The following is a 25,618-nucleotide window of genomic DNA, read 5'->3' as shown; positions in this document are numbered from 1 at the left end:
AACCCTGACATTGCGCTCTGCAGAGCACCCAAGGCACAGCTGTCGAGATTTTCTGCAGGACAATACACATTCCTTGGGCCTGGCCAGGAGGGGAGAATTAGAACCAAAGGCTTGGAAGATTTTTGGCTTAAACAACCTACTTGAAAACCTGAAAAAATCCAGAAGTGCCTGGACACCGCCCTGGAATGGTTCTCTCCATTGATGGGTACAAATGGTACCTAGTGGTTTGTCCTTGTCATTTTAAGCAAGATTCTCAAGTGACTCCATGTCATTTGTTCTCAATACATACCTCGAAAGAAGAAAGCTGTCAGAAATCCCAGTAAACTCCCTCATTTTTATATTTTAAAGTATATGTACAGGTGAGTGCAGGTGCCTCCAGAGGCCAGAAGAGGGTGTTGGGTCCCTCTGAGTTAGTTACAAGTTATACACAGCCTGGTCTGAGCTGGGAACCAAACATGGGTCCTCTGTAAGAGCAACAAACACTCTTAACAACTGAACCATTGTTCCAGCCCCACCCCTTTTTTATAAGCCCTGATTGCTTGCTTTCTATGTTTCTTCTAGGACTCTTATAGAATAAGGAATAAAGTTTGATTTGAATTTCATGCTTGAATTATGTCTTGGTTAAGGTTCTATCTCTTCTAAGAGACACCACAACCATGGTAACTCTTATAAAAAGGAAATACTTACCTGGGGCTTGCTTGTTTCAGTCGTTTAGTCTCCATTATCATCATCATGGGGAGCATGGCAGCATGCAGGCACACATGGTACTGAGGAAGCAGCTGAGAGTTCTACATCTGAATTTGCAGGCAGCAGGAAGAGTCAGCTACTGGGCCTGGCTTGGGCTTCTGAAACATCAAAGCCCACCCTCAGTGACACACTTCCTCCAATAAGGCTACACCTCCTAATCCTTCTCAAGTAGTGCCACTCCCTGATGACTAAACATTCGGATATGTAAGCCTGCGGTGTCCATTTTTATTCAAACCACTATAAACAGACCCTCAAATCCAAGCCAACAAGGGTGGTGAATAAAAGGTTAAATGCCTAGCTAGGCATAGTGGCTGGTGTCTAGAATCCCAGGATTTGGGGGGAATCATTTGCCAAATCCCAGGATTTGGCAAGTTCAAAGCCAACCTGGGCTACATACTGAATTTCAGGCCAGCTTGAGCTGTCTTTAGGTTGAGCATGGCTAGGCACTGGTATTTCTTTTCTTTTCTTTTTTTTTCTTTCTTTCATTTTATTTTTGTTTTTTAAGACAGGGTTTCTCTGTGTAGCCTTGGCTGTCCTGGACTCACTTTGTAGACCAGGCTGGCCTTGACTCACAGAGATCAACCTTCCTCTGCCTCTCTGAGTGTTGGGATTGCAGGCATGTGCCACCAGGCCTAAGCCTCAGTTGGCCATTCTGTTCCTTGTAGCTAACCTCATCTAAATGAGTGCACCTAATTTTGGGAGACCCTAAAACAACATGGGCCTTATTTTTTGTCCATTCCTATTTGGAGGGTCACCTTTTTGCTTTATTTTCTTTGTAAATCCCAGGAGGCAGGTTAAGTCAGGAGGTTCACAGTGAAGGCCTTGAAACCAGTTCACCTCGAGTTTGTGATCCAGCTCCAGCATCTTCTAGCTGAATGATCTTCAGAAAATTGAACCTATGGAAGCCTTGCTCCTCAAAACTAACATGAGAAATCATAAAATGGGAACAATAATGGGATCTACTTAATTGGCTGCTTTTAGCACAAGCTTAGCCGAGAGGGCTGTCATTATAAGTTTTTCTGATGACAGTTCCACATATTTAGTCACAAAAAGAATACTGTCTATTGCCCAACTGATGTCTTAATTTTTTCCTACGTGATTTTTTTCAAAGTCTTGAAATGCCATTTTTCTGTAGCTTTCTCTTCCATGGCAGAATCTATGAAGTCTAGGAGCTAGCCCTTAAGTGAGTGCTAAAGTGGAGTAGGAAGTGTGGTCTGTGTCTTTGTGACTGCTTGCTCTTGAAGATGGTTTCGACTCGGGTCATTGAAAAACATGGTCCAAGTGTCCAGCTGCATCTGTAAGACAACAGCTGTTTAGGAGGTTACAAGTGCCGGTGAAAGGTGGATGAAAGGAGGATTCTGGAGACTTGACCAGCTATGAGTGTCGGTGCCTAAACCTGTCTGTGAAGGGATGCCATTGTCAAGGGCACAGAACCAGAACCATTGTCAGGCAGATCAGCCATCACGTAGAGCTGTGCTAGGCCTCTCATGGAGAGTGGTCATGAAAGAAGAGTGCCCCCATTGAGTAGTAAGAATAGGGGGCCTCCATTTGCCACAGTGAACATCTGATAGGGGAAAACCGAATTTTCCAGCCTAAAAGTCAATTGGCCTCAATTGGCTTCCCTGGAGTCCTCAGATCTCCTACATCTAGCTCATATAAATGTCACAAAATGTCAATCACATTGACAAGTGTACCAAAAGCATGACCAGTGGAGATGGGGTTGGATTGCTTTGGAACTGCTATGAGTTGGGGAAGAAGGACATGCCTTGACATTTGAGGGGTCATGCTGGGATGTAACAGGCAGGAAGCACCTTGGGTTTGGCCATTAAACATGTTATATGGTGCTGGAGAGATGGCTCAGCAGTTAAGAGCTCTGGCTGCCCTCCCAGAGGTCCCAAGTTCAATTCCCAGAAACCATGTGGTGGCTCACAACTATCTATAATGGGATCTGATGTCTCCTTCTGGCATGCAGGTGCATATACAGATAGAGCGCTGAGAGAGAGAGAGAGAGAGAGAGAGAGAGAGAGAGAGAGACTCTTAACATGTTGTGTGGGCCAGAGTTGGTGAGGTTTGTTCGGCCTTACCTGGTCCTGCCTTCAAGCTGCTGAAGTCCATTTTTTTGGCTGGGCTCTTGACTCTTTGTTTGAAGTCTAGTTCACTTGGATGCTTGGGGCCAGGATTTCACAATGACCCACAGACTCTTGCTCTGCCTCACATCACAGCTTATATCTGATTTCCTTATGTCCTGAATGCAGAGGGATTATGTGAACGAGTCGGGCTATTTGGAATGTGCTTTCTGGGTGTCCTCACACAGTCAGAACTAAATCGTCAACTTTGTCAATTGCCTTTTGCTTGGCTAAATGCTGATAGTTACTCTTTGCTTCTTAGTAACATTTCCTTGTTACTGCTGTTCCTTGATGTATTGTTTTTGTTCGCTTAGATAGAAACATTAGTCAGGGTTCTCTAGAGGAATAGAACTGATATGATGAATATAATTTACAGAGGGAATTTATTAGAGTGGCTTACCAGGTGTGGGCTGGGCCATACAACTGTGGCTGTGTGCTCATCCATAAGGCTGTGTGTCTCTGTAGTCCCAGTCTGGCACCAAAAGTTAAGAGAGCCACTGGTTTTTATTTTATGGTAGAAAACTAAAGAAGCTAGGTTTTGATGGAAGCAGCAGCAGCAGCAGCAGCAGCAGCAGCAGCAGCAGGATCAATGCACTCACCGAAAAAAGTGAAAACAAGCAAGGAGCTCTGCTTTTTTTTTCTATGAAAACATTTATATCTGGTCTGCAAGAGAGGTGCTAACCATTCAGGTGGAAGGTCTCCCCACTCAGTTAATCCTTCCTGGACATACCCTCAAAGATCTTCTGCTAGCATAGTTCTTAGTAAATTCTGGATCCAGTCAAGTAGAAATCAAGATAAGCCCAGCTAAGCTTTGCCAAGGAGCCTGAGGATCTGAGTTTGATCCCTGGGACCCACAGGGTGGAAGAAGAGGGACTCTCACAAGTTGTCCTCTGACCTCCACACTTGTTCCATGGTCCACACATGTGTGTCTGAGAGCTTGAACACACACACACACATACACACACACACACACACACACACACACACACACACCAAATAAATAAATAAATGTAGGAAATTTTAAAGGTTAACTACAGCAACAAGATTCTACTATGTATCCCAGGCTTGACTCAAACTCTCAGTCCTCCCTACTTCAGCCTCCAGGGTGCTGAAGTTACAGGCACTGTCCATTCACTGTCCTGGCTATGTTTCCATTGCTGTGGTAAACACCATGACCAAAAGCAACTTGAGATTACACTCCGTTGTGTAAGAAAGGCAGGGCAGAAGCTAAAGCGGAGACCACAGAAGTGTGCTGCTTATTGACTTGCTCAACTTCATTTCTTATGGATCCTGAGACCACCTGTCTGGGGATGGCACTGCCCAGGATGGCACTGCCCTCAGTGGGCTGGGCCCTTTCACATCAATCATCAACCAAGAAAACACCTCTTAACAAGCTGTGTTCATTAACCTCTCTATACAGAACCTGGAATCTGCAAGCCTTCCAAAAAAAAAAAAAAAAAGGGCCAGGCATCAGAAAAGGATTTATTTGGGTGTTCTCCCTTTTATTTGTGTGTGAGAGGTATGCTCTCATGTATCCTAGGCTGCCTTCAAACTCGTGAGCCCGGGATGACTTAGACCATCTGACCCATGGCTTCTCCAAGTTTTATTCCTATCTCTAAAATCAGAGTTATAATGAGAACTGTTTCCCTCATTACTGTTTTGTTGTTTTTGTTTGGTTGGTTTTGCTTTTTTCTGTTAATTGTAAGAACATTTTAGTATTTTTTTCTCTCCAGAAGGTTTCTTTTTCTAATAGCTTTATTGAGGTATATCACCGCATCCATGCATTTAAAATATATAATCCAGTAGTATTTTATTCATCCCTTTTCTTTCCTTCCTCCCTTCCTCTCCTCTCTCGGTGTTTTTGAGACACGGTTTCAATTTAGCTTAAGCTGGCTTAGAACAAGCCTCCTGCCTCAGACTCTCAAACATTGCATTACAATCATAAGCCACCATACCCAGAAACTTTCATGGTTTCATTTTTAAGTATATATATATATATATATATATATATATATATATATATATATATATATATATATATATATATATATATATATATATATTTAAAGATGGATATATATAATCCATCTTCCTCTGCAGCTGGATTGAATACCCGAGTCCAGGAGATAGCAAACTTACACGGGTCAGCTAAATCCCACCAACCAGATGTTTTTGGAAACTTTTATTAAAACACAAGCCTGGTCACTTGTTTATTTTCATCCATGGCCGTTTCTATACAATAGTGCTTAGCTGAGTGTTTTCGAGAGACCACAGTCCCACAAGACAAGATACTGCTGTCTGGCTGGTATCAAAGAGTTTCCAGCCCCGGCCTCGTCCACAGTCTGACTTAACTTTATAGTCTTGCTTTACTGAAGTGCTTTATCCTTGTTGGCCACATTCAGTGGTCTGTAGAAGAAATCTGTATTAGCTCTTTCCTGTTCCTCTGTCACTCTGGCTTTGTTTCTTGCTTGCTTAAAATACCCAGGCTCATTAGTGTTCCCCCAGCTGCCCAGCTGCTTTTTTCCCTCCATGTCCCAACTCAGTCTTGGTTGGGACCACCAGTCTCTCTAGGTAAGTCAGGAGGTCTGGGGTAAAGGCGGAGGCCAGTGGAAATAAAGCAAATAATTTACAGAGAAGACCAGACCCCTAACTCTGAACTGTCTCACCCCCCACCTTCTACTGTCTCAAATTCTCTGTCCTGTGGTCACATGCAGAAACTCAGGCTCGTGAATTTCCACCTTGTTTCTCAGGTCACCTGCAGAGACTAATTTCTTAGTAACGAAATTCCCGAGGGATGTGCTTGTTGGCTCAACATGGACCAGGTGTTCTCCAAGGCCCATGAGCTGGGAGAAAGGGGTGAATCCTGTGGTGGGAACATAACAGCACTCACATGACAGTCATGTGACCAGAGCTGGAGAGGACCGAGGGACGGATGGTGCTCCTGGCTGGCTGCCGCCTGCACCTGCAGAACATGCCAATGACGCATCCGGGAAGGTCAGGACTTTCAGCTGCTCAGGTCCTTCTGGACCATGTTTAAATGTAACCTTAAGCAACACCTACCACGCTAAGGGCCTATGCTTGAGGGGTGTAGGAAGGGGTACAGGACTCAGAGCCGTTTCCAAGCCTGAGCTGTGGTGGGGTTAGCTGTCTGCTTTGTGCCTGCTCTATTAAAAGAGGTTTACTAAGAATGTGTTTTGTTTTAATTATGTATGCTTGCCATGTCTGTGGAATGTACATACACGCAAGGAGGCCAGAAGGGGGTGTTAGATCCCTTAGGGCTGGAGTGAAAGGTGGTTGTGAGATGCCCCATGTGGGTGCTGAGACCAGAACTCAGGGCCTGTAAGAGCAGTAAGTACTCTTAACCACTGAGCCATCTGTACTTTCCTTGTCTGTGTCTCTCTACCTTCTGTGGAAACTGCATGTTTATCCTTTCAGAGCTCCTTCCACGTGCAACCTGTTCGCATTTCCTGTGTTTGGATTTGGTGAGTCATTTAGTGTCTGAGGAGATTCTCAGGGCACATCAGTTGAAAATGAAGCACCCATCAAGGCAGGTGTGGTAATATGGCCTTAAAAATATCTTGGTCAGTGGCAACATCATTATGGGTCCAGGGACTTTCCAGAGATCTGTGGAAATCTGACTTTGCTGCGAGATTTATGACATTGATGTAGAAGAGGAACACACCAGGCCCCTTCTGGGCTGACATCTGCTTTCACTGTGTGTCACAGCATAAAGTACAGACTGTGGTCTGCTGGGTGCATATGTCTCTCATCTGCTCTGTAGGGTCCTTCATAATCAAAGAATCAACTCCTTTAAAAAAAAGTCAGAAAATCTACCCAGACAAGCAAAATCAAACTTGGGAATCAGGTCACTCGACTGCCGAGCTTCTCTTTCTAAACAGACCATTGGTAAGAACCCAAACTCCAGTTCCATGATGGAAGCCTGTTTTTCGGAAGGAAGCGGAGGCATCTGTCTTGTTTAAATTAAGGGTCTTTAAGTACCAGCCAGGGACTGGGTTGACAGCCATTCCTGTAATAAAGTAATGAATCGGGATAGTTAAGGAAGCAAGAGATGCCACATTCTCGCTTTGTTAAAACACTTAAGCAATAAGCCATCTGGGTCCTTTTGTTAATCACCACAATGCACACAACAGAATTTAGTCTTTTATTAAATTATATTAATTTATCCCAACAACTTCAACTACTCACAAAGCTAATATTGGAGTTCATTTCAAAATAAAGCTATTTCAAAATGTTTGTTCTTCAGCCATACTACCCTTTACAAGGTTGTCATTTGAACAATTTTCACTTCATCCAGGTCTGAAGGAAGAAGCCAGTGGCTATCCCTTCATGGGGGTGGACCTGTCTGGTGCTAGCCAGTACTACTGTTTGTGATGGTGGCTTATTTATAACTGTGTTCTCAGGTTCAGTAGCCATTAGCCAAAGGTGGCTACTGAACCCCTGAAATGCAGCCAGTACAACCAAGAAAGAGTTTGAAAATTTCCAGAATTGCAGTGAATTCCCATGAGAATGGCCACAAACCCAGTGTGGATCATTTGGGATAAGGCTGGAGAAATGCAGTGGGCATTGTCTTGGAAGATGGAGAAGGAATATGCATTATGTCAGGTATTGTAGAAACCCGCACTTATTCCTCAGTTCTTCTTTCAAACAATTGTATTCTGAGACAGCCCAGAGGACAAAGGCATCTTTAACAGCAAGGTTCTAAGCTTGCCATCTAAAGAGCTAAATCCATCCAGAGAGAAAAGGCCAAGTTTTTTTTCTTTTTTTTCTTTTTTTCCTCAAAGTACCCTAACTCACTCAGCAACCCTTGTGGTGGATTTCCCCTCAACTGGGGGAGCATTTAACTGGAAGCCTGATTTAGGGTCTCGAACAATCATTAAGGGCTCATAGATGGCCCTTTCAAACGTCAGGGATATTTAATAGCCAGATTTATTTAGCCTTGTGAAGATTTTGGCTTTTGATGCCGGCATTTCCCTTCAGGGGAGGGTTGCCCGCTTTCCAAGGCTGCTATTCCTCGTCAAGCGAACACTGCTCTCCTAACAGGGCATTAGGAGAGTTTCTCTACTGTGATGCTGTTGTTCATGACAACGCTCCGATGTCAGATGCCAGTGCAGGTGGCATTGCAAGGAAATCTGGTTGTGCATGCCTGAAATGGATGGGGCTAGAGAAGGTGAATGGAGGAAGAAAGCTTCAAGGAAACTGTCCTGAAGACGAACAACATTGGTCTTCCTCCCAGCCCCACCCCATTCCTCTCTGTCTGCTCCGCTTCTGTTGGAGCCGGGGTTTAAGGAATGAACACTAAATACATGTGAATAAGCCTAATCAAAAGGTTGGGACCGACAGGCCGTCACATGCCCTTCACCACGAGCCATGTGCTCCGTCCCAGTAAGGGCTCCGTGAGGTTAGGACATTTATCTTCTGGATTTTGATGACCCCTGGAAGTGCTGTCACATGATGCCAAGGCCTGCCACAGTCTGGGGATAAAAGCAAATGTTAAGTGGGCGGTGGGGGGCGGAGGGAAGGGGAGTCTGCTCTACCTCATGATGGTCATTTCTGGTGATGAGGACAATGAATCCATTGTTTTTCTTTCAAAAACAAACAAGCAAACAAAGTACCAACATAGCTGGGAGGTGCTAGGGCACGCCTTTGATCCCAGTACTCCAGAGGAAGAGTCAGGTGGATTTCTGTGAGTCCAGGACAGCCCAGTGTACAGAGCGAGGCTATACAGAGACACAACAAAAACAACAACAAAATAAAAACCAAAACAGCCTACAGTCAATGACACAAGATATAAGGAGAGATTTTTCTGTTTTTACGGCACTTTCCTCTCTCCTAACCAGAAGCGCAGGCACAGAGCCTGGTTCAGGAGACACCAGAGCAGAAATGCGATGCTGAGTGTGTGCTTTGCTCCCATCTATGTCTCTCATCGTTCATCCACAGGATGGACCTGGTCAAATCGCCACAGCTGGCTGGTTTCACCATCACACTGACGCAAGTACAAATCCTTACTGTTCGGCTGAACCCCAGCATCCATGCATTTCCCAGAAAGAATATGGACGATCATTCCATCCTGAAAACAGAAAGAAGGACAAAGTCAGCGAAGAAGGATGTTTTTTAAGATTTCTGCTAAGCATTAAAAGACAAACAGAGGGGTATGAAATAGCCTTGAAGAAATGGAAGCATTTTTAGTTAATAGAAATTATAATTTAAATAACCCTAAAATTTGACATCACTCAAACCTAAGGGGTTATAAGCCCAATTATTTGTTTTGCTATTATATGTTGTGTTATTTCTTAGAAAGTTCTGGTCAGGATAACTGGTTGGGGCATGTTCAGGCTTCCTGTTGAACTGTCAGTCACTCTTACCACTGCATTCATGATTAATTCTGCAATTTGATCTGTGGCCACTAGGTTGCAGTCTCAAGCAAGACTGGGGCTATCTTGCCAGTCTAATTAGACCAGCCAGACCCAGGAGACATATGAAAATTATGACCCAGCCCCACCAAATTCAATGCTTATCCTAACATCTTCTTTTCAAGAAGAATCCAATTTCTTTATAAAATTAAGCAACTTTAGCCACAATGTTATAGATTCCTGCTCATTGTTGATATATCCCCAAATACAGACTGTTCAAAGTGCACAAACTAGTTGTCTTTAGTATATCCCGAAACATTTCCATCACTGCGGACGGCACCACTACTCGCCGGCACTCATTTGCTCTGTCTTCCTCCTTCTGGCCACTGGGATTCACTAGTCTCCTTTCTGCTGCCTTTCTAGGCACTTCGGAGAAATAGAATTGTAAGGTAGGGCTCCTTCAGATCTGGCCTCTTGTTTCTCAAGTCTTCCAGCTTTGTTCATGCTGGAGCAAAAACTAGGACTTCTCCCCCCTTCTTTTTATTGTAGTAAAAACACACCAAACTTACCACTTTTTAAGCATCTTCAATCGTAAAGTTTAGAAATGTTAAATGTGTTAGTTTTCATTGGGAAAATACTGCCTGCTCACTCAGCAATGATTCTTCCTTCCCCAACCACCACTCATGCTACTAAGACTTTAACTGCTTTACATAAAATGCGTAAGGTGGAATGCTACAGTTTTGGGTGTGTGCATGCATGTGTGTATGAATAGGTGTGTGTTAGTCACGTAATGTAGCCCAGTTCCTCAAGAGTCACCCTTATTGTACTACATGACAGGACTTCCTTCCACTTGAAGGCTGCGTATTATTTCATTACATGGAATTACTTCTAGGAGATAAGTGAGTCTAAGAGATGAGCTTTAGGGTAGACGTGTGTCCACATTTTCTCTACTGAGCTATGGATGGATGTTTGGATTGTCTGAGGCACTTTTCAGTTATAAATAGTCTACCAAGAACAGTGCCTCATTCTTTTTTTCTGGCTGAAGAATAGCTTTCATATAGGAAGATATAAGAAAGATGGAAGAAAGATATAAGAATATCTGGATACTGGCTCCAGGGCCTTACAGTCAATGGGCAGGTGCTCTAGACTACTGGACTAAATCTGCAGCACACCTCATTTCTTCTTTTAATTTTAATTTTATTTTTATTAATTACAGTTTATTCACTTTGTATCCCAGCTGTAGCCCCCTTCCCCATCCTCTCCCAATCCCACCCTCCCTCTTCTTCTCCTATGCCCTTCCCCGAGTCCCATGATGGGGGTGGTCCTCATCCCCTTCCATCTGACCCTAGTCTATCAGGTCTCATCAGGACTGGCTTCATTGTCTTCCTCTGTAGACTGGTAAGGCTGCTGCCCCCTCAGGTGAAGGTGATCAAAGAGACAGCTCATGAGTTCATGTCAGAGTCAGTCCCTGTTACATCTAATTTCTTAATGTCTGGAAATATGCCATGGGTGTCCTAATGATCTTTTGGTTTTGGCTGCTTGCTGGGAATTCAGCTTAAGTGTTCTATGATGGGATTTTCCTCTTCTCTGCTCTCTGGATCACCTGCACAAGAGTTCCACTAATTTTATCTTCTTTACTTTCAATCAGAATTTGAAGAAAACAATGGAAATGTGTGTATCTACCTGTCTAGGGTGACCCTAACTCAACTCCGAAGGGATGTAAAGGTGGAAAGAGCTTGAACACATATTGTAGATGTGAACGTGGTGCTGAGACGGAGGGAATAGTGCCTGAAGAGACCCTCAACAGAGGAGAGCAAGAGGAGCGCACAGTAGCACGGAGGTTCAGGGACCATCTTCTGATTGTTCTGCTGCGGCAAGGATTGTCTCATAGTCACGTCCATAGACATGCGGCAAAACTGGCCTTTGCCCAGATCTCTACCCGGGGCCCACTCGCTCACCTAAATACTTTAATCCCTCTGGGAAGGATCTAGAACTTGCCTACAGGAAATGTAGAAGAAGTAAAAACTTCACAAAAATGAATGAATGTTCACGGTGGAACGTGCATTATAATGAAGAAAATGACAGCCACATATTTATCTTTTAATACGTTAAAACATATGTATTTTCAGTTTATGTGTTTGAGGCCTCTGGGTCCTCTGGAAGAACAGCCAGTGCTCTTAAGCGCTTAAGCCATCTCTCCAGCCCCAACAGCTACATATTTACATATCAATATCTCCTTATTTGAAACTGGCTTGGCATCACTCCCAAATCCACACCACTGAGCACGTTGTCTCTTAACGTGCTCCACCGTCCTCCCTGCAATTCAAGCTATAACCTGTGATGGTGTAGAGAGAAATCGGTATATATCCTGAGGCTGGGGACCAGAGACCCAGGGTCCAGCCAGGAAGCTCAACAATGGAAGTACCATTATGGATTGTACCTGACGTCTTGGAAGAGCTCAGGGTGCCATGCTAACCAGGTCAGTTGGCCTGGAGGTTCCAGCTGACCGGAAGTCCCTTGTGGTCAGCCGGCATTTCTGGAACAGGTTAATTACCTCCTGGAAGTCCCAGTGCTGTTGATGGATGGCGGGGCCTTCTTCCATGCACGTCTGCAGAATCACCCGCTCTTGCCTGACATCGAAGCACAGGTGCTTCGGGCTGCCGAAGAGAATCTCCTTCCTGCTGGTGTGCTCCAGGTTCTGCGGTAGAGGGGGCAGCAGTTAGCATGGCCAAACAGGACGCCAAGGAGAAACAAAGGAACACACAGAAGGAGCCAAAATCTAGAGACCGTTTTCAGATTCTACTAGGGGCAACAACAAGACTCTGCCCAGGTTCTGAACTCCCAGAACCTTGGCCTTTCTCACGTTGCCATTTCCACATTTTGGCATGCTCCTGCGACATTCTGTATGTGGATAAGGCTGTTTTTAAAGGCTGCAGGTGCTGGGTGCACACTGCTGGAAGGTTGGGTGAGGGATCTCTCTGAGGAATTTCCCTGCTGTTTGTGCTATCTGGGAACTCTTGATCATGGTTCCTGTGGTCTCCATCATGGTTCCCATTGCCTCCAGGGTTTTGTAGAGCTGGGCTGTGTGGACCTTACAGAGGGACTTTAACTGTGTGGCGCCTGTGCTGATCCATTGGATGACATGTTTTGGCAAACCCACCTTCTGTTTGTTCCCGCCAGATGCAGTCTGCACTGATTTTCATGTTACCTCACACTGAGAAGGGCTAGCATCATGGTGTACAGCTTTCATGTTTTCCCTTCAATCTGTTTGGTTTGTATATTGCTGTCACTGTCTTGAAATGCTTAATAACTGTTGAATTAGAGGCATCACATCTCCCATTTGCATTAGGCCCTGCTAATTTGCAAATTGAATATAGTGGTGTGCCCTCCTTGAAAATTCCCGAACTGCACAGTTAGCATAAATTTGAACCCTAAGCACATCTCAGAAGCAAGCTTGTGGATAACTCTCGAGGGAGAGTAATGTTTTTTATACTCAAAATCCCATCTGTAGCGACAGATGACTTCCTTGTTGTTCCTTGTGGTCACCGGGGAGATACTTTTAGTTTGACTTTGCAAGGACAGACTACCCTGTGAGGGTGAAAGCTGGTAGTTCCAAGTCTCATTTTCAACTTCATTGCTCCAAATCACTCTGTCTTCAGTTGCCACATGAGTTTTAGTTCTTAGAGATTTCCCTTTCTTGTAAACTCAATGACATGTGCATGGAAAGGGGCATTTCATATTCTTTTTATCCAGCATTCACTTAGGTTTCTTTTCCAGGGGGTGGGGTTGGTCAGTTTACTTATTTTCCAATATTGCAGGCTTCAAAAGGCCTCACGAATTAAAAAATAAATAAATAAATAAATAAACGTACACAGAACAAATACTCCACCGGAAGCTGTGTCATTCCCGATAGCACATGAAAACCAAAGCCTGCCAGCTCACACAGCTAACCAGAGGGAACTGGGTTCAAACCTGACTCTAGATGGCAGTAAAAGCTTGGACAGTTGTCACCCTGACATGTGACTTCCTCTCTTGGGCTTATGTCTTCTCTCTTGTGTCTAGTGTGCTGGTGTGAATGTGAAGTATCCCCCCTGGGCACGGCTTCCCATGGTCAGCTCTGTGGCTTGTGGCCCTGCTTTGAAGGCTGTGGAGCATTAGGAGGTGGGGCCTGACTGGGGGAAGCAAGCCTCTAAAGGTTATATGGACCCCTGCTTCCGGCTTGCTTAGGCTGCACCATGTGAGCAAGCTGTCAAATACCTCGTACTCTTGCCACACAGATCAAGCCACTCCTACTGCCATGCCTCTCCCACAGGAAACTGAAATCCTCCTGAGACCGTGAGCTTTAAAAAAAAAAAAATAACCCAAAACCCCTTTTCTCCCATGTCAGGTATTTAGGTCAAGGGGACACGAAAGCTTACTAAAGTATCTGGTATGAATGCCCACTGGTATTTTAGGAAGGGATGGTAAAGTGTAAGGACGGAAGAGACCACGTGGATCCCAAAGCAACTTCTTCCCTGTGTACCCTCCAGGCCAGGCCAGGAGCCTGTACCCAGCACTTTAGGCTCACACTACAAGGCTGGACTTACTTCCCATAGGGATGTCCTAGGCTTGCACTGCGAGGCTGGGCCCCAAACTCCCCATGGAGATGCTTCCTCTTTCACCCCAGGCTCTCTGGCTCCCACTTAATTGCTATTGGCTTTCATTAGGCAATTTTGGAGTATGACAACACAATTAAGAGAAACCCCATCACAGTCTGAATCAGATCTGGGGCCAGGCTACCCTGAGAAGTTATTCAAGTTGTGAAAGAAGTGGATCCATGGCCTCCCATCTGGGCTGCACAGCTTTCTGATACCTTGGCCACTTACTCCTAGGATGACAAATTGAAGCACGTAAGAGACACTCAAAGGATCACAGTTCCCTTCTTAATGGCCAAAGGGTCCAGCTGAGTCTAGGCCCTGCCCCTGGCTTCATTACTTCTTTTCCACTCAGACTCTTGGGCCCTTCCTTAACGCTGCAGGATCTGAGATGGCTATTCCTGGGCTGGTGGTTCTATGACACAGTTTCCTCATCTGTCAGATGCAAAGGGCTGGATAAATAGTCCCTTCATTCCTTCTAACCAAGATGCTCCATCTTTAATGCTGGTCCAGCTTCTAAGGTGAGATGGCAAGGGAAGAACTGTGACAAAGTCATCACAGTGGGGGCCAAGGCCTGTCAAAGGCCGAGGGGACGTGGAAAGGAGCTACCCTGAAGGGAATTGAAGGGCCCTAGGAAACAGCACACACTCAGAAGTCAGGATGATACCTATCCTGAGAAACATCATTACGCACCTGTTGCTGCCGGTTGTTATTGCAAGGAGCCAACATCATGGGGCAGCCCAGGATATCCCCTTCTGCTTGGCAGTCTGCACAGAAGCCAAATCCAGTGTTGTGGAGCTGAAAGTGGAAATCCGCACAGATATGAATCTGACCTCTACTATGAAAATTCCTTAAAGCAGGCTCTAATCTCCTATCCTTTCCAGGCCTTATCCCAATATGTGTGCTTTAGTCACAGAGAGCCATTTCTCTTAAGACAGAGAAATGGAGTCAGGCCATATTCATTTTGGTGACGGTATCTTGCATGGGTTATAGGGAAACATGATGCCTCCCTCGGGCTGGTGGGCAGGCAGGGAGGGGGAGTCTACAGGCCTCTGGGACCCTGCTGAACCTGTAACTGGTTGCCCAGTGTAAGGGATGGGTGCTCTTGTCTCGGCACGTAACCCATCTCCCCCAGGCCATGCCTTGCCTTTCCAGAGAACCTGGGCCTATGCTCAGATGGATACAGCTTGGGGTAGACATTGGCCAGAAACCAGTGGAATGTCCGGCATCCCAGCCTCCTTTGCAGTTTCAAGCGCTCTGTGCAGTCTGGTTTTGCAACCTGTATTTGGAGAAAGACATGAGGAGTGAGGCCAGGAAAGCTTGTTTCACCCCTAAACTCACACAGTAGGGGAGGGCTAAATATGAAGGAGCAGAAGGCTTGGAACGGAGTGACCACACGTCTCAGCATTGCAGACAGGAGGAAGGGTCCTAGATTGAGAGAGGCTTGGGACATAGAGTCAGGTATCTTCTCCAGAGAGAGGTGTGGAACCAGAAAGAACGGAGGCATCACTACACTTCCCACAGACCCCCAAATCTTCAGCCTACAATGACCACAATGTCTGTTCCTTAAAGACTTTTCTCTGAAATGTGAAGAAATGATAGACTTTGTGCCTGGCTTGTGCCATGGGCCTCACAAAGCTGGCCCAGAGGCAGTGGAGACGAAGTTAGATGGGAAATTGCAGGATCAGGGAGGAGGGGAGGCAAGCTGGCTTTTCTTTTTCCCTGCATCTCAGTTTTCTCCATTGATGAACCATTACTTTGGCCGCACTGGCCTCTCTCTTTAATGTTCTCCTTTATAACACAACTGTAGGAGGGTGAACACCAGCCCTCAACGCTAGTTTAATGTTTCAGGCTGTATCGGTAAGATGGAAGAAAACATCTAGAAGGTTAGTATAAATTTCCTGGGAGAGAGAGTCTCTAAAAGGGGGTTGGGGGACTGGAGAGATGGCTCAGAGGTTAAGAGCACTGGCTCCTCTTCCAGAGGACCTGGGTTCCAGTCCCAGCATCCACCCTCAGAGGCTTCAGGTTCTTCCTCAAAGCCTCCTTTGGTACCTGGGCTATCCCATGCAGCCATAGTTGAAGCTTGCTCTGGGCTGTCTAGATTGGTGGTAAGTGGACTCCTGGTGAGAACTCCCTTTCCTCTCCAGTCCTCCACTACAAACCCAAGCCGGAAGCTGCAGTCCTGAGGTCCCTCTGGTGTGCAAAAGATGATGCTTGGACTCACACATGGGGACCCGCAGGGAACTCTAGCTACCTAAGCCTTGGGAATGAATGAAATTTTGTGTGTCCTCTTCCAGTAGACCACAGAGAGAAGTTCAAGGAGCCCTGAGGCTACTTGTCTGGAAGCTGGTCTGTGGAAGGGAAGGAGGTGGATCTGGATAAAAAAGAACGAGATCCTGAGGACTCCAGGAAAAGGGGTTACTGGGGCTCCTGCCCGGCTCACCCTCACCTGACTTTCCCTGCATGCAATGGCGTGGGTGGGTCTCTCTGACGACCCTGCCCCTGCCTATGCTTTGCAGTGGGCTGCTGAGAGACTAGTGGGAGCCATTTCCCGACTGTGCCGGGCCCTATTCGCAGAGCAGCAAGTGCAATGGTGGTCTGTGGCTCCCAGCAGACAGCGTGTGTGTCACCCATAGGAACTGACCAGCCAATGGTGAACTGAGAGGCCTTAAATCATAGATTTAAAACTTCAACTTTTCTGTGGCTTTTTTTTTTTTTTTCTGAGTCTTTATATTTGTTTGTATAGTCAAATCTACTCTTTATCTTGGGTAGTCCTTAACCCTTCCTTGATCACCACTGAGGATGAAGAACCCTCAGGGATGTGACTTGTCCCTTGTCTGGGCCTGCCTCCCCTTGGGCCCTGCCTGTGTTGAAAGGCTGCACCCAGTTCCTAGCATCCTATAGCAGTCTAGGAACTCTAGGCTGAGGTCAACTGTGATGCTGGCAGAAACAAAGGAGAGCCCCACCAGGGAGAAGGGTCACTCCAGAGGGCTAGCTCAGGGAAGCTCAAGGCGGAAGGAAGGGAGCTAAGCTGCTCCTTCTTGGCTGACCTTAAGCTGGTGACCTTATGTTGGCCAAAGACCCCTACCAGCCCCTCCTCACCTTGCTCAGAGCGAAGGCCTCTGGGAGGTGCCTGTAGAAGGTTTCTTTGAAGGGCCCTAGCCAGGTCTCAGCAATGCGAACCTTGTTCTTCAAGATGGACTCAGGGTCTGTTCTGGAGCTGGCACCTTGGCTTTGGTAGATGTGTCCTACTCGAGAGCAGGGAAGGATTTCAACAGAACCACCACAGAGCCAGGCCTGTCACGGAAGGAGAAGGTGAGTGGCTCTATGAGCAGCTAGCAAGACACCAGGAAGTCATAAGCCAGAACAACAAGTGTAAATCCCAGATCCAAGAGTGTGGGCAGCAGGGCCACAAGGTGGGAGGGGTAGGGGGCAGCTGTCCTAGGATGAAACTGTGGGGTGATGGCTGGTACCTTTGTAGCTGCCTGAACATGCCACCTGGAAACTCGTGCAGAGTCGGTCAGTCCTCCCACCTACCAGAGAGCGCTTCTCTAGGGAGAATATGTCTGCAGTGGCTAGGGAATTTCTAAAAGCCAGTGCTATCTCCTGCCCCAGAGACACCAGATATGAAAGCACCCACCCCCAGTCTTCTTCGCTCCTTCTAGAAGCTTCTCCCAGCTCCCTACCGCTCACTGGACAAGAAGCCTTTATTCTATGCTTGGTAACAGAAATTACAGTTGTAGTGCTGGGACAGGCTGTGGTTCCTGGAGTCAAAACACATGAGGCTTGGGGTTTTCAAACCCTATGCTTCAAGATACTCCAGACACCTCAAAGGGCACTGCAGCCATTTTTCATTGTTAGAGAAATAGTACACCTGGACATTGTGTAAACTGCAAGACTGATGTAATTCACACGTCCACACTAGCTTGGTCTGTCCATGTTACATGAAGGACATCTGGGCTGGGTTGGGTTTGGGGCGGTTGGTGTGACTGGAAGGCAGGGTAGTGACTTTCCAGAATGGTTCTCAGGACAGAGAGGCTGAGCTGTGCCCAGCAGGTCCTGAGTCAAGAGAATAACAAGCCGTTCATGGAACCACTCAATGCTAAGAGTGGCTTCACATTTGGCATGTGAGTATGTAAAAGATTCTCTAGGCCAGTGGTTCTCGGCCTTCCTAATGCTGCGACCCTTTAATCCAGTTCCTCACGCCGTGGTGACCCCCAACCATAGAACAGTAACTCTGCTACTGTTGTGAATCTTAATGAAAATATCTGAATTTTCTCATGGTCGTAGGTGACTGCTGTGAAAAGGTCATTCCCAAAGAGGTCACAACTCATCAGGTTGAGAAACGCTGCCCTAGATGCTGAGTTTGCCATAACATAGAACGTACCAGAAGCTCTGAATGCTCTGCACTGAGATGTGAATGACTGATAGTATACCTTCTCCTGATGAGGATTTTGAAAGTCAAGTTTACAGAGGAGGCTGAGAGCAAAACCAAGGTAGGCTACAAGAGACATGACCTGGGAGATGGGGGGAGGTTTGACATGTCTTTCTGCAATGACTTTATGTAATTTGCCCACGAGTTTATTTCCTACACCTGACCCGACCATCTTCCTCCAAGCTGACTACATACAGGGCTCCAGAGATACTGCCCATGGCCACCATTGACAAAGGACCTACCTTGAAGGATATCTCAAGATTGTCACTGCCCTGCGGCAACAGAAGAGGATCATAAGCTCCGGTGTTTTGGAAGTAATGTCTGTCCACAGCCACCACCTCTCGGGGTGCCACAGGGCTCCTGCACAGAGAAGCCAGGTAGGAGACTGCAGTTCAACCTCAATCACAAAACAGGGCCTGGGTGGAGCTTCCCGGAGGCAGGTCCAGTGAGGGAGACCGCCAACCGTGGGCTCTGGTGAAGCTCAACATTTTTAATTACAAGGCTAGAGCAAAGCAAAAATGTCTGAAATCCAATAATTTTATAAAGAGACCTGGGGGCTGGAGAGGTGGCTCAGTGGCTAAGAGTGCTTGCTGCTCTTCCAGAGGACCCAGGTTTGGTCCAGTACCCATGTCGGGCTGTTCACAACTGCCAGAGACTCCAGCTCTTGGCAATCTGACACCCTTCCTTCTGGCCAGCTATGGAACCTGCACACAACGTGTCCTCGTACAGACACATACATAAAAATAAGACTGAAGAATAGGGGAGCTGGGCTAGCTTGGGCCTTTATAGCTTCTCCTCAGGTCTTTTTCTACAGAAGGAACCACTGATTCACTTTATTCCGTCTGGATGGACGGCTGAGAAAAAGACTTTAGTTAAGGGAGGCAGGCAGTTACTAGGTCCAATCCAAAGGATATAGTCAGGCTCTCTTATGGCTTGAATCTGAAATGTCTGCCATGGTTTCATGCTTTGTACACTCCATTCCCAAACTGTGGTGCTGTCTTGAAGGCTTGGAGCTCTTCGAAAGTGAGACCTTGCTAGGAGACGTAGGTTGCTAGAGTGTGCTGTATTCAGCTTCCTGTCTGACCAAGGTGAACAGGCAGTTGCCACCACAGGCACCCGCAGAACTGACTGAGCCACGCCTGCTGCCCTGCCCTCCTGCCCTGATAGACAGCGCCCTCCGAAACCAGGAGCTAAAGCAAACCCTTGCTCCCTTAAATTTCTTCTGTCAGGGAGTCATCAAAAGGAGGAGTAAAGTAACACATACAAGCCCCTCTCTCTTCTCCTTCCCTCCCTCCTGCTTTTGTTTGCCTTTGTCATCTACTTCCTCTGCAATGTTAGGGTGAATCTAACTGGAATTCTGGAAGTAGATACGGTCTCACCTTCATTGGGGGGAAATACACAGGGCTTATACATGCAGAGAATGAGAAACCAAGAAAGGAAATTGGGATGGAAATAACAGTCCTCAAGGTGACATTACACAAGTGAGGCGTGGTAGCCGCATGTCTTTAAATGAGGAGGGTGGAGCTCTGAGTTCAAGGCCAGCCTGGTCTACAGATGACTCTGTAGACAGCCAGAGTTACACAGTGAGGCCCTGTCTCAAAAAGCAAAGCAAAACAAAACGAGCATAAGAGTGTTACACGGAGAAACACACAGCTAGAAAGCTTTTGCACAAGGGCTTTGCACTCAAAACAGATTTAATGCAGCCAAACCGTGGACATGCCTCAGGAGTTAAGTGGCTCAGACTCAGCCCGTTTGATGGACAGGGAAATGGATCACTGGCTTCAGGGTATTAAAACACCAGTTCATACACACGTGCTGCAAACCAGAACTTCAGTGGTTACTTGGTCCAGTTTCCACCATTAGCCACTTAATTCTCTGTGGCGTTCTCCGTGAGACAGGTGACCTCTCTAAGTTTGATTTTCTTCACCCCTAGTTGGGATAAAATGACCATGCACAAAACAACAAAAAACCAAAACCAAAAAAGCAGTTTGCAATTGAGCTTCTGGGGATGGAAATAAAAAGTTGCCTACAGTGCCAGGCGCCATACACGCCATATTTTAAGTATTAAGCTGTGCTGTTCTGAGTTCACTATTTCTCTCTGAAATTCATAGGGCTGTTGCTTTTTCTCTGTTGTTGTTCACCTTTTTTTTTTTTTTTTTTTTTTTTTAGAGGGGGGAGACAAGGTCTCAGGGCAGCACAGGCTGGCCTCGAACTCATGCTCTTCCCTTGGATGGGCTCCTGGTGTGTGTTTTACTTCAGAAGTTTGGATTTTAGGAAGGGGCATGCACACACCCATTGCCGTTCGCTTTGGCGGCTGCACTCTCCATGGGGTACACTGATAGTCTTCAGTGAGTGCGTGACTGCTCTCAGAGGGGGCTTTGCCACCATGCCAGTTCAGGTAGGCGTCTGCTGCCCTGTGCATTATGGCAACATGCTTGGTTTGCAGAGGGCTTTGGATTTGGCGGTTATCTGCTGTGGACTGTGGACTTGCACCAGCACCCAGCTGAGTGTATCAGGGAAGCAGGTGGGCTTAGGAGCTGCCTACCCTGGATTTACATCGTCACAATGTTTGGAATCCCTGGATTTACATTTTTGTGATGTTACGAGTTTAATCTACATTTCCTGGGCACAGTGAAGTGCAGACAGCTAGCATGGCTGAAACATTCCACAGTCCACAGCCCGCAGCCTGTGAGCTTGGAGAATAGCTGTTTTTTTTTTTCCACACTAAATTTGAAATGGTTTATTACCCAGCAGAAAATTCCTAAAAGATAAACAAAACTGAACAAAACAAAAATACAACAAAAAACCCTACTTAAATAAAATAGCTAAAATAGTTCAGAAAAAACCCCCACAACAGTAGGCACTGTCAAAGCTGGATCTGTTTTGAGAATTATGTCACCACGCTCAGCCAGCTAAGGAATTTGCTGTGTTACTTGGGGTCCAGATCAGCTAGGCTTCTTCCACATTCTCCCCCTGGGCATCCATGGAAGCTTCTGGAAGAGCTCACTGTACTCCGTTGATATCACAGCACTGTAGCTGGCTTGTTTGGTTTGCGCAACCACTCATGTACTAGGCCCTTTCATCAGGAAGCCGTGATACGGACAGAACAGCTTGCTGCCCTAGCATGGAGCTCAGGGAAGGGAAGGCGGTGGCAGGGCCTTACCTGACAGGGCTGATGGGGGATGGGAGGGCCTTCTGCTCCTGCTCCCCCGGGGGCTCCCATCGGAAATCCAGCTTCCAGTCCAGCACCCCTCTCTGCAGCTCCGTGGATGCAGAGTACTGAAGCGTCTTCCAGTCAATCGCGTCTATGACTGGAGACACCACTCGGCTCCTGCAAAGAAGCCAGGATCAGACCACTCACTAGCTAGGGGCCAAAAACAAGGTCTATGTAATGTGGCCCAGTGCGGCAGCTATGGGCCGCTCACACCTGCTGGCCTTGAAACTGCTTTGTTCCAGTAAGAATCTCAATTTAGAAGAATTAATATGAAAAAAAAGGGATGCAAAAACTTTCAATAGTTCTTTTGTATTGGTTATATACTGATATGCTTGGTTTACTAAGATACATAATTAAAGTGAATTTCATCTGTCTTTAATTTATGACTGTCTTTTACTTAATTTATTTTTATTTTATGTGCATTTGTGTTTGACTGCACTCATGTCTGCGTGAGGGTGTCAGATCCCTTGGAGCAGGAGTTACAGACAGTTGTGAGTTGCCATGTGGGTGCTGGGAGTTGAACTCTGCTCCTCTAGAAGAGCTCTCAGTGCTCTTAGCCACTGAGCCATCTCTCCAGCCCCATCATGGTGGTTTTAATTAAACACAGCCCCTGCTGGATGGCACTGTGCTGTGGCTGAAGGCCTGGATGTGCCTCATGCCCGGCAGCTGGCAGGTGGGAAGCGACCTGGGATGATGCAGCAGCTGGTTTTCCTAGAGACTGCCTTTTCCTCTAGAAAGCTCCTTCTTTAGAGGTGTGACTCTGCCTTGTTGGTTCGGCATTAGGGAGGGCAGACAGCACAAGGTGGCTGGAAGCTGGATGTGGCAGGTACCCTCGGCCTTCCGCATTGCTACTTTGTGAGGAAGCTGCCGTTAGCATGCCAGGATTACCCAAAACCAGTTGGTGTGGTGTGGCACGGCATGGTGTGGCATGGTGTGGTGTGGTATAGTGTGAGCAATATCAGACAGCTCAGAAAAGCTGGTAGGGCTGAGTCCTACACAGACTAGGAAAGGGGAGCCTAGACTTGCCCAGTTTTTAGAACACCACTGTGTAGAGTGTTCAGAAAAGGTAACTCAAATGGCAGAGAGGTGGTTTTCCTTCACGTTCTCGATGCTGGACAAGGTGGGCCAGAGGAAAGGTTGTAGAGCATAAAAAGATGGCCGAAATCTCAGAAAGCAGGGGCACGTGGAGGGAAGGCCCCTAAGTTATTAGAATCCCAAGCTCAGAGGCTCTGTGGGCTGTAGAAAATAGAGAAAGGTAGAGAGGAAGGGTGGGAGCAGATGCTAATAGAGGGGTCACATCTGTCACAGTGGAGGATGTGGGGGCTCTGCTGTGTCCCGCTCAGGCTACAGCGAGGACTGCGGAGCTCCGAGACGGCACTCACGCAGGAAGCTGACATGAAGGAGGACATCCGTGGTTAATGTGTCTCAGCGCTAGGCAAGAGGGGCTCCTTCTCTTTGAATGGTTTGTAAGAAGAAATCACACTTGGTACCTGACAGCCTGACCAGACACCTGTCCGTCATACTATCTGCACACAGCTTCACTTTTTTGGAGCCCCAGTTTCTCTCCTCATGAGACAGAAGCAGAAACCACCTGCCTGAACTGCTCAGTGGGGTGGGACGGGGCGTCTCTGAAGAGTGGGGGCTTGAGACAACAGCAGCACATAGTCCCCAAATGTCTGCAAGTGGGTTCTTCAGCATGCACTCAGGAGGCAGGGCAAAACGATCTCCAAGGTGCCCCTGAGTCACCCTTCTGTTACACCAGGGTGGGCATTAGACAGAGAATGGGCCAGAAAACTTGTGACCGGCAAGTACTCCAGGATTTTGAGAGCTGGCACATGAAACAGAATCAAAGATGGCCTCCTTGTAGGCCTGGTGAACTTTTCTTATGGTCAGTTTGCTGCTATACTTAACACATACCTCCTTTCCCTGTGGAACTGGGCCAAATGGGTCTGTCTTGGTTCAGGATTTTTTTTTTTTTTTCTGTGTGATCATCTCCAACTTCAAATGAGGTCACAGAGTGCAAGAACAGGAGCCAGGAGGTCTGTTCCTAACAGCTCCATCTGGCTGGGAGCCAGGATGTTTCAAGCTTGCTTAAGTGGCAGGGGTGGAAGTGACTGAGGCCTCTCCCCTCGCTCACTCCTGGGTGAGCTAGTTACCAAGGTTAGGTTTCCTGAATAGGACACTCATACTGAGGGTCAGGCTTAGGAAGCATTGGGGATGAGGAGGGAATGGGAAAGGCAGTGTGATAGGGGTCAAAGCAATGCTGGCTATGGATGTGGCAAGACCCTCTCAACCCCACATTCCCAGGTCTGGCTTAATTAGAACATGACACTGTGTAACACAGAGGAGCAAAGAAAGTTGTCAAAGAAAGCTGGTGAGAGAGGACCTAATGTCTTCTTCCTGTGGTCCAGGCTAGTGTAGAAATTTGTTTCCCAACGGTGTGTTACCACCTTAATGGAAAGCGTGTCAAAGTCAGAGGTGAAGACAGCCATGGAGTGTGCAGCCCTTCCTGGACAGCCTAACAGGATTGGCTGCATTTAAATGTGACAGAAGCTGTTCTCAAGGCTGGAAAACCTCTGGCCTCCCTTCCAACAGGAAAACTCCCCACACTTCTTATGAACCTCTGGAAACCCCAAGGGATAGACAGCAAATAGTGGAGACCAAGGTGCTTCCCAAATAGTGGGTGGCTGCTCTGTTCTCAGAGTGACTGCATCTGTGGACTCTGTCACCCAGACCCACTCCTCGAGCTGCAGATCCCAGGTGGAATGAATTACCTGTCGTCGGCTATTCTGCTGAGGAGGGGCTCCAGCCATCCCCGGTGGCACTCACAGTGGGCATCCATGAAGACCAGCACATCCCCTGTGGCCCTAGCGGCCCCCAGCATCCGGGCCCCGATGGTACCGAGCCTCTTGTAGCTCCTGAGCAACTTCACGGCCTCTAGCTTGGACACATACTCACTGAGAGCAGACTTCAGTTGTTCTGGAATTGACAGGATCCTGTCATTGGGGGTCACAGAGGCCGCAGCGAACAAGATTATGATGAGTCTTGACAGAGATCACTCTCTTAGAACCCACCGTGAGCGCGGGATTCTGAGCCTCCAGCGTGTTATGAAAGGTTTGAAATGGTTCAGTTCTCTCTGTTAACCACTAGGAGGGATGAAGTGGAAAACCGGAAGAGGAGAAACCTTGCAAATGATCTCTAAATGAGAGTATGCATCTCAGGAAAACCTGCTCTTGTACCCCAGCTTCAGGCTAAATCCAGAGAACCCAACCTAAGACAGTGGACAGAGAGGTCATGAAGCTTTGCAGCAGGTCGACCACCGAAGCGTTTGTTGTTTCAGAGGTTCCCTCCCAGTGGCAGGGTGGAAAGGGAGCGAGAAGGGGAAGGAAAAGAGAAGCCAGGGCTACTTCTAGATGTGTGCTTCTGGGAGGATGTGAAGGCTGTGGTTTAGCTGCCAGGCGCCCTCAGGTAGAAAGGGCTGAAGCTGAGAACTTGGGAGGAAGCCTGTCTTAGGTTTTTCTTGTAATAAAACATAATGACCAAAAGTGACTTGGGAAGGAAAGGGTTTATTTCATTTTAAAACTCTCAGGTCATAATCCATCGCTGAGGGAAATGAGGGCGTGAATTCATGGCTGGAACTAAGCAGCCCAGAAGCTGATGGGAAGGGACGACAGGCATGCTCTCTGGAGGACTCTGGCCAGCCAGGACCAAAAGAGTCCCTAGGTACTTTTGCCCAGCCCGCTGCTTACCCATTACCCCCAACAAATGCTGGCCAAATGGGCCCTGTGAACCCCACACAATTTCAGTGCCTCCAGCTGCTCCGACCCTCTGCCGTGGTGAGCCTGGCAAATTCAATATGGGAGAACCTCAAAAAGCAGCACTTAATAGAGGCTCCTTCCCTCCATCCAGCCCCCGACTCTCCCGTTAGAGAGGTGCTGTGCAGACCTCAGCAAGGGCTCGGCCTTCTGCCCAGGGCCTCTACTGTCCCTTGAAGCCAGAGCGGCTGCTAAATGTCATTGAGTTGAGCAAGAATGGAGGATTTGATCCCTAAGTAAAGACCAGAGCAGGGGTTATGTGAACGTGGGCCCTCA

At 47.1% G+C, this 25,618-nt stretch overlaps 1 protein-coding gene across 1 annotated transcript in view; it reads right to left on the bottom strand.

The window, feature by feature from the left end:
- Window positions 1-7,027: 7,027 nt before the first annotated feature.
- The window catches only part of Galnt15 (polypeptide N-acetylgalactosaminyltransferase 15), a 34,832-nt gene continuing 16,241 nt past the window's right edge, over window positions 7,028-25,618 (bottom strand). The window contains exons 3-10 of the mRNA XM_055612462.1: window positions 24,302-24,506; window positions 21,477-21,644; window positions 18,556-18,673; window positions 16,981-17,175; window positions 15,026-15,157; window positions 14,572-14,676; window positions 11,799-11,942; window positions 7,028-8,961 (exon numbers count right to left, since the gene is read on the bottom strand). Of these exons, the coding sequence (XP_055468437.1) occupies window positions 8,815-8,961; window positions 11,799-11,942; window positions 14,572-14,676; window positions 15,026-15,157; window positions 16,981-17,175; window positions 18,556-18,673; window positions 21,477-21,644; window positions 24,302-24,506 (1,214 nt within the window). The 3' untranslated portion in view covers window positions 7,028-8,814. The remainder of the gene's footprint in view (window positions 8,962-11,798; window positions 11,943-14,571; window positions 14,677-15,025; window positions 15,158-16,980; window positions 17,176-18,555; window positions 18,674-21,476; window positions 21,645-24,301; window positions 24,507-25,618) is intronic.

The sequence above is a fragment of the Psammomys obesus genome, unplaced genomic scaffold (assembly GCF_907164565.1).
Source record: "Psammomys obesus unplaced genomic scaffold, mPsaObe1.curated_primary_1811, whole genome shotgun sequence".
NCBI classification, from domain to species: Eukaryota; Metazoa; Chordata; class Mammalia; order Rodentia; family Muridae; genus Psammomys; species Psammomys obesus.
The sequence above is the reverse complement of the archived record's forward strand: the minus strand, read 5'-3'. Positions and strand labels throughout refer to the sequence as shown.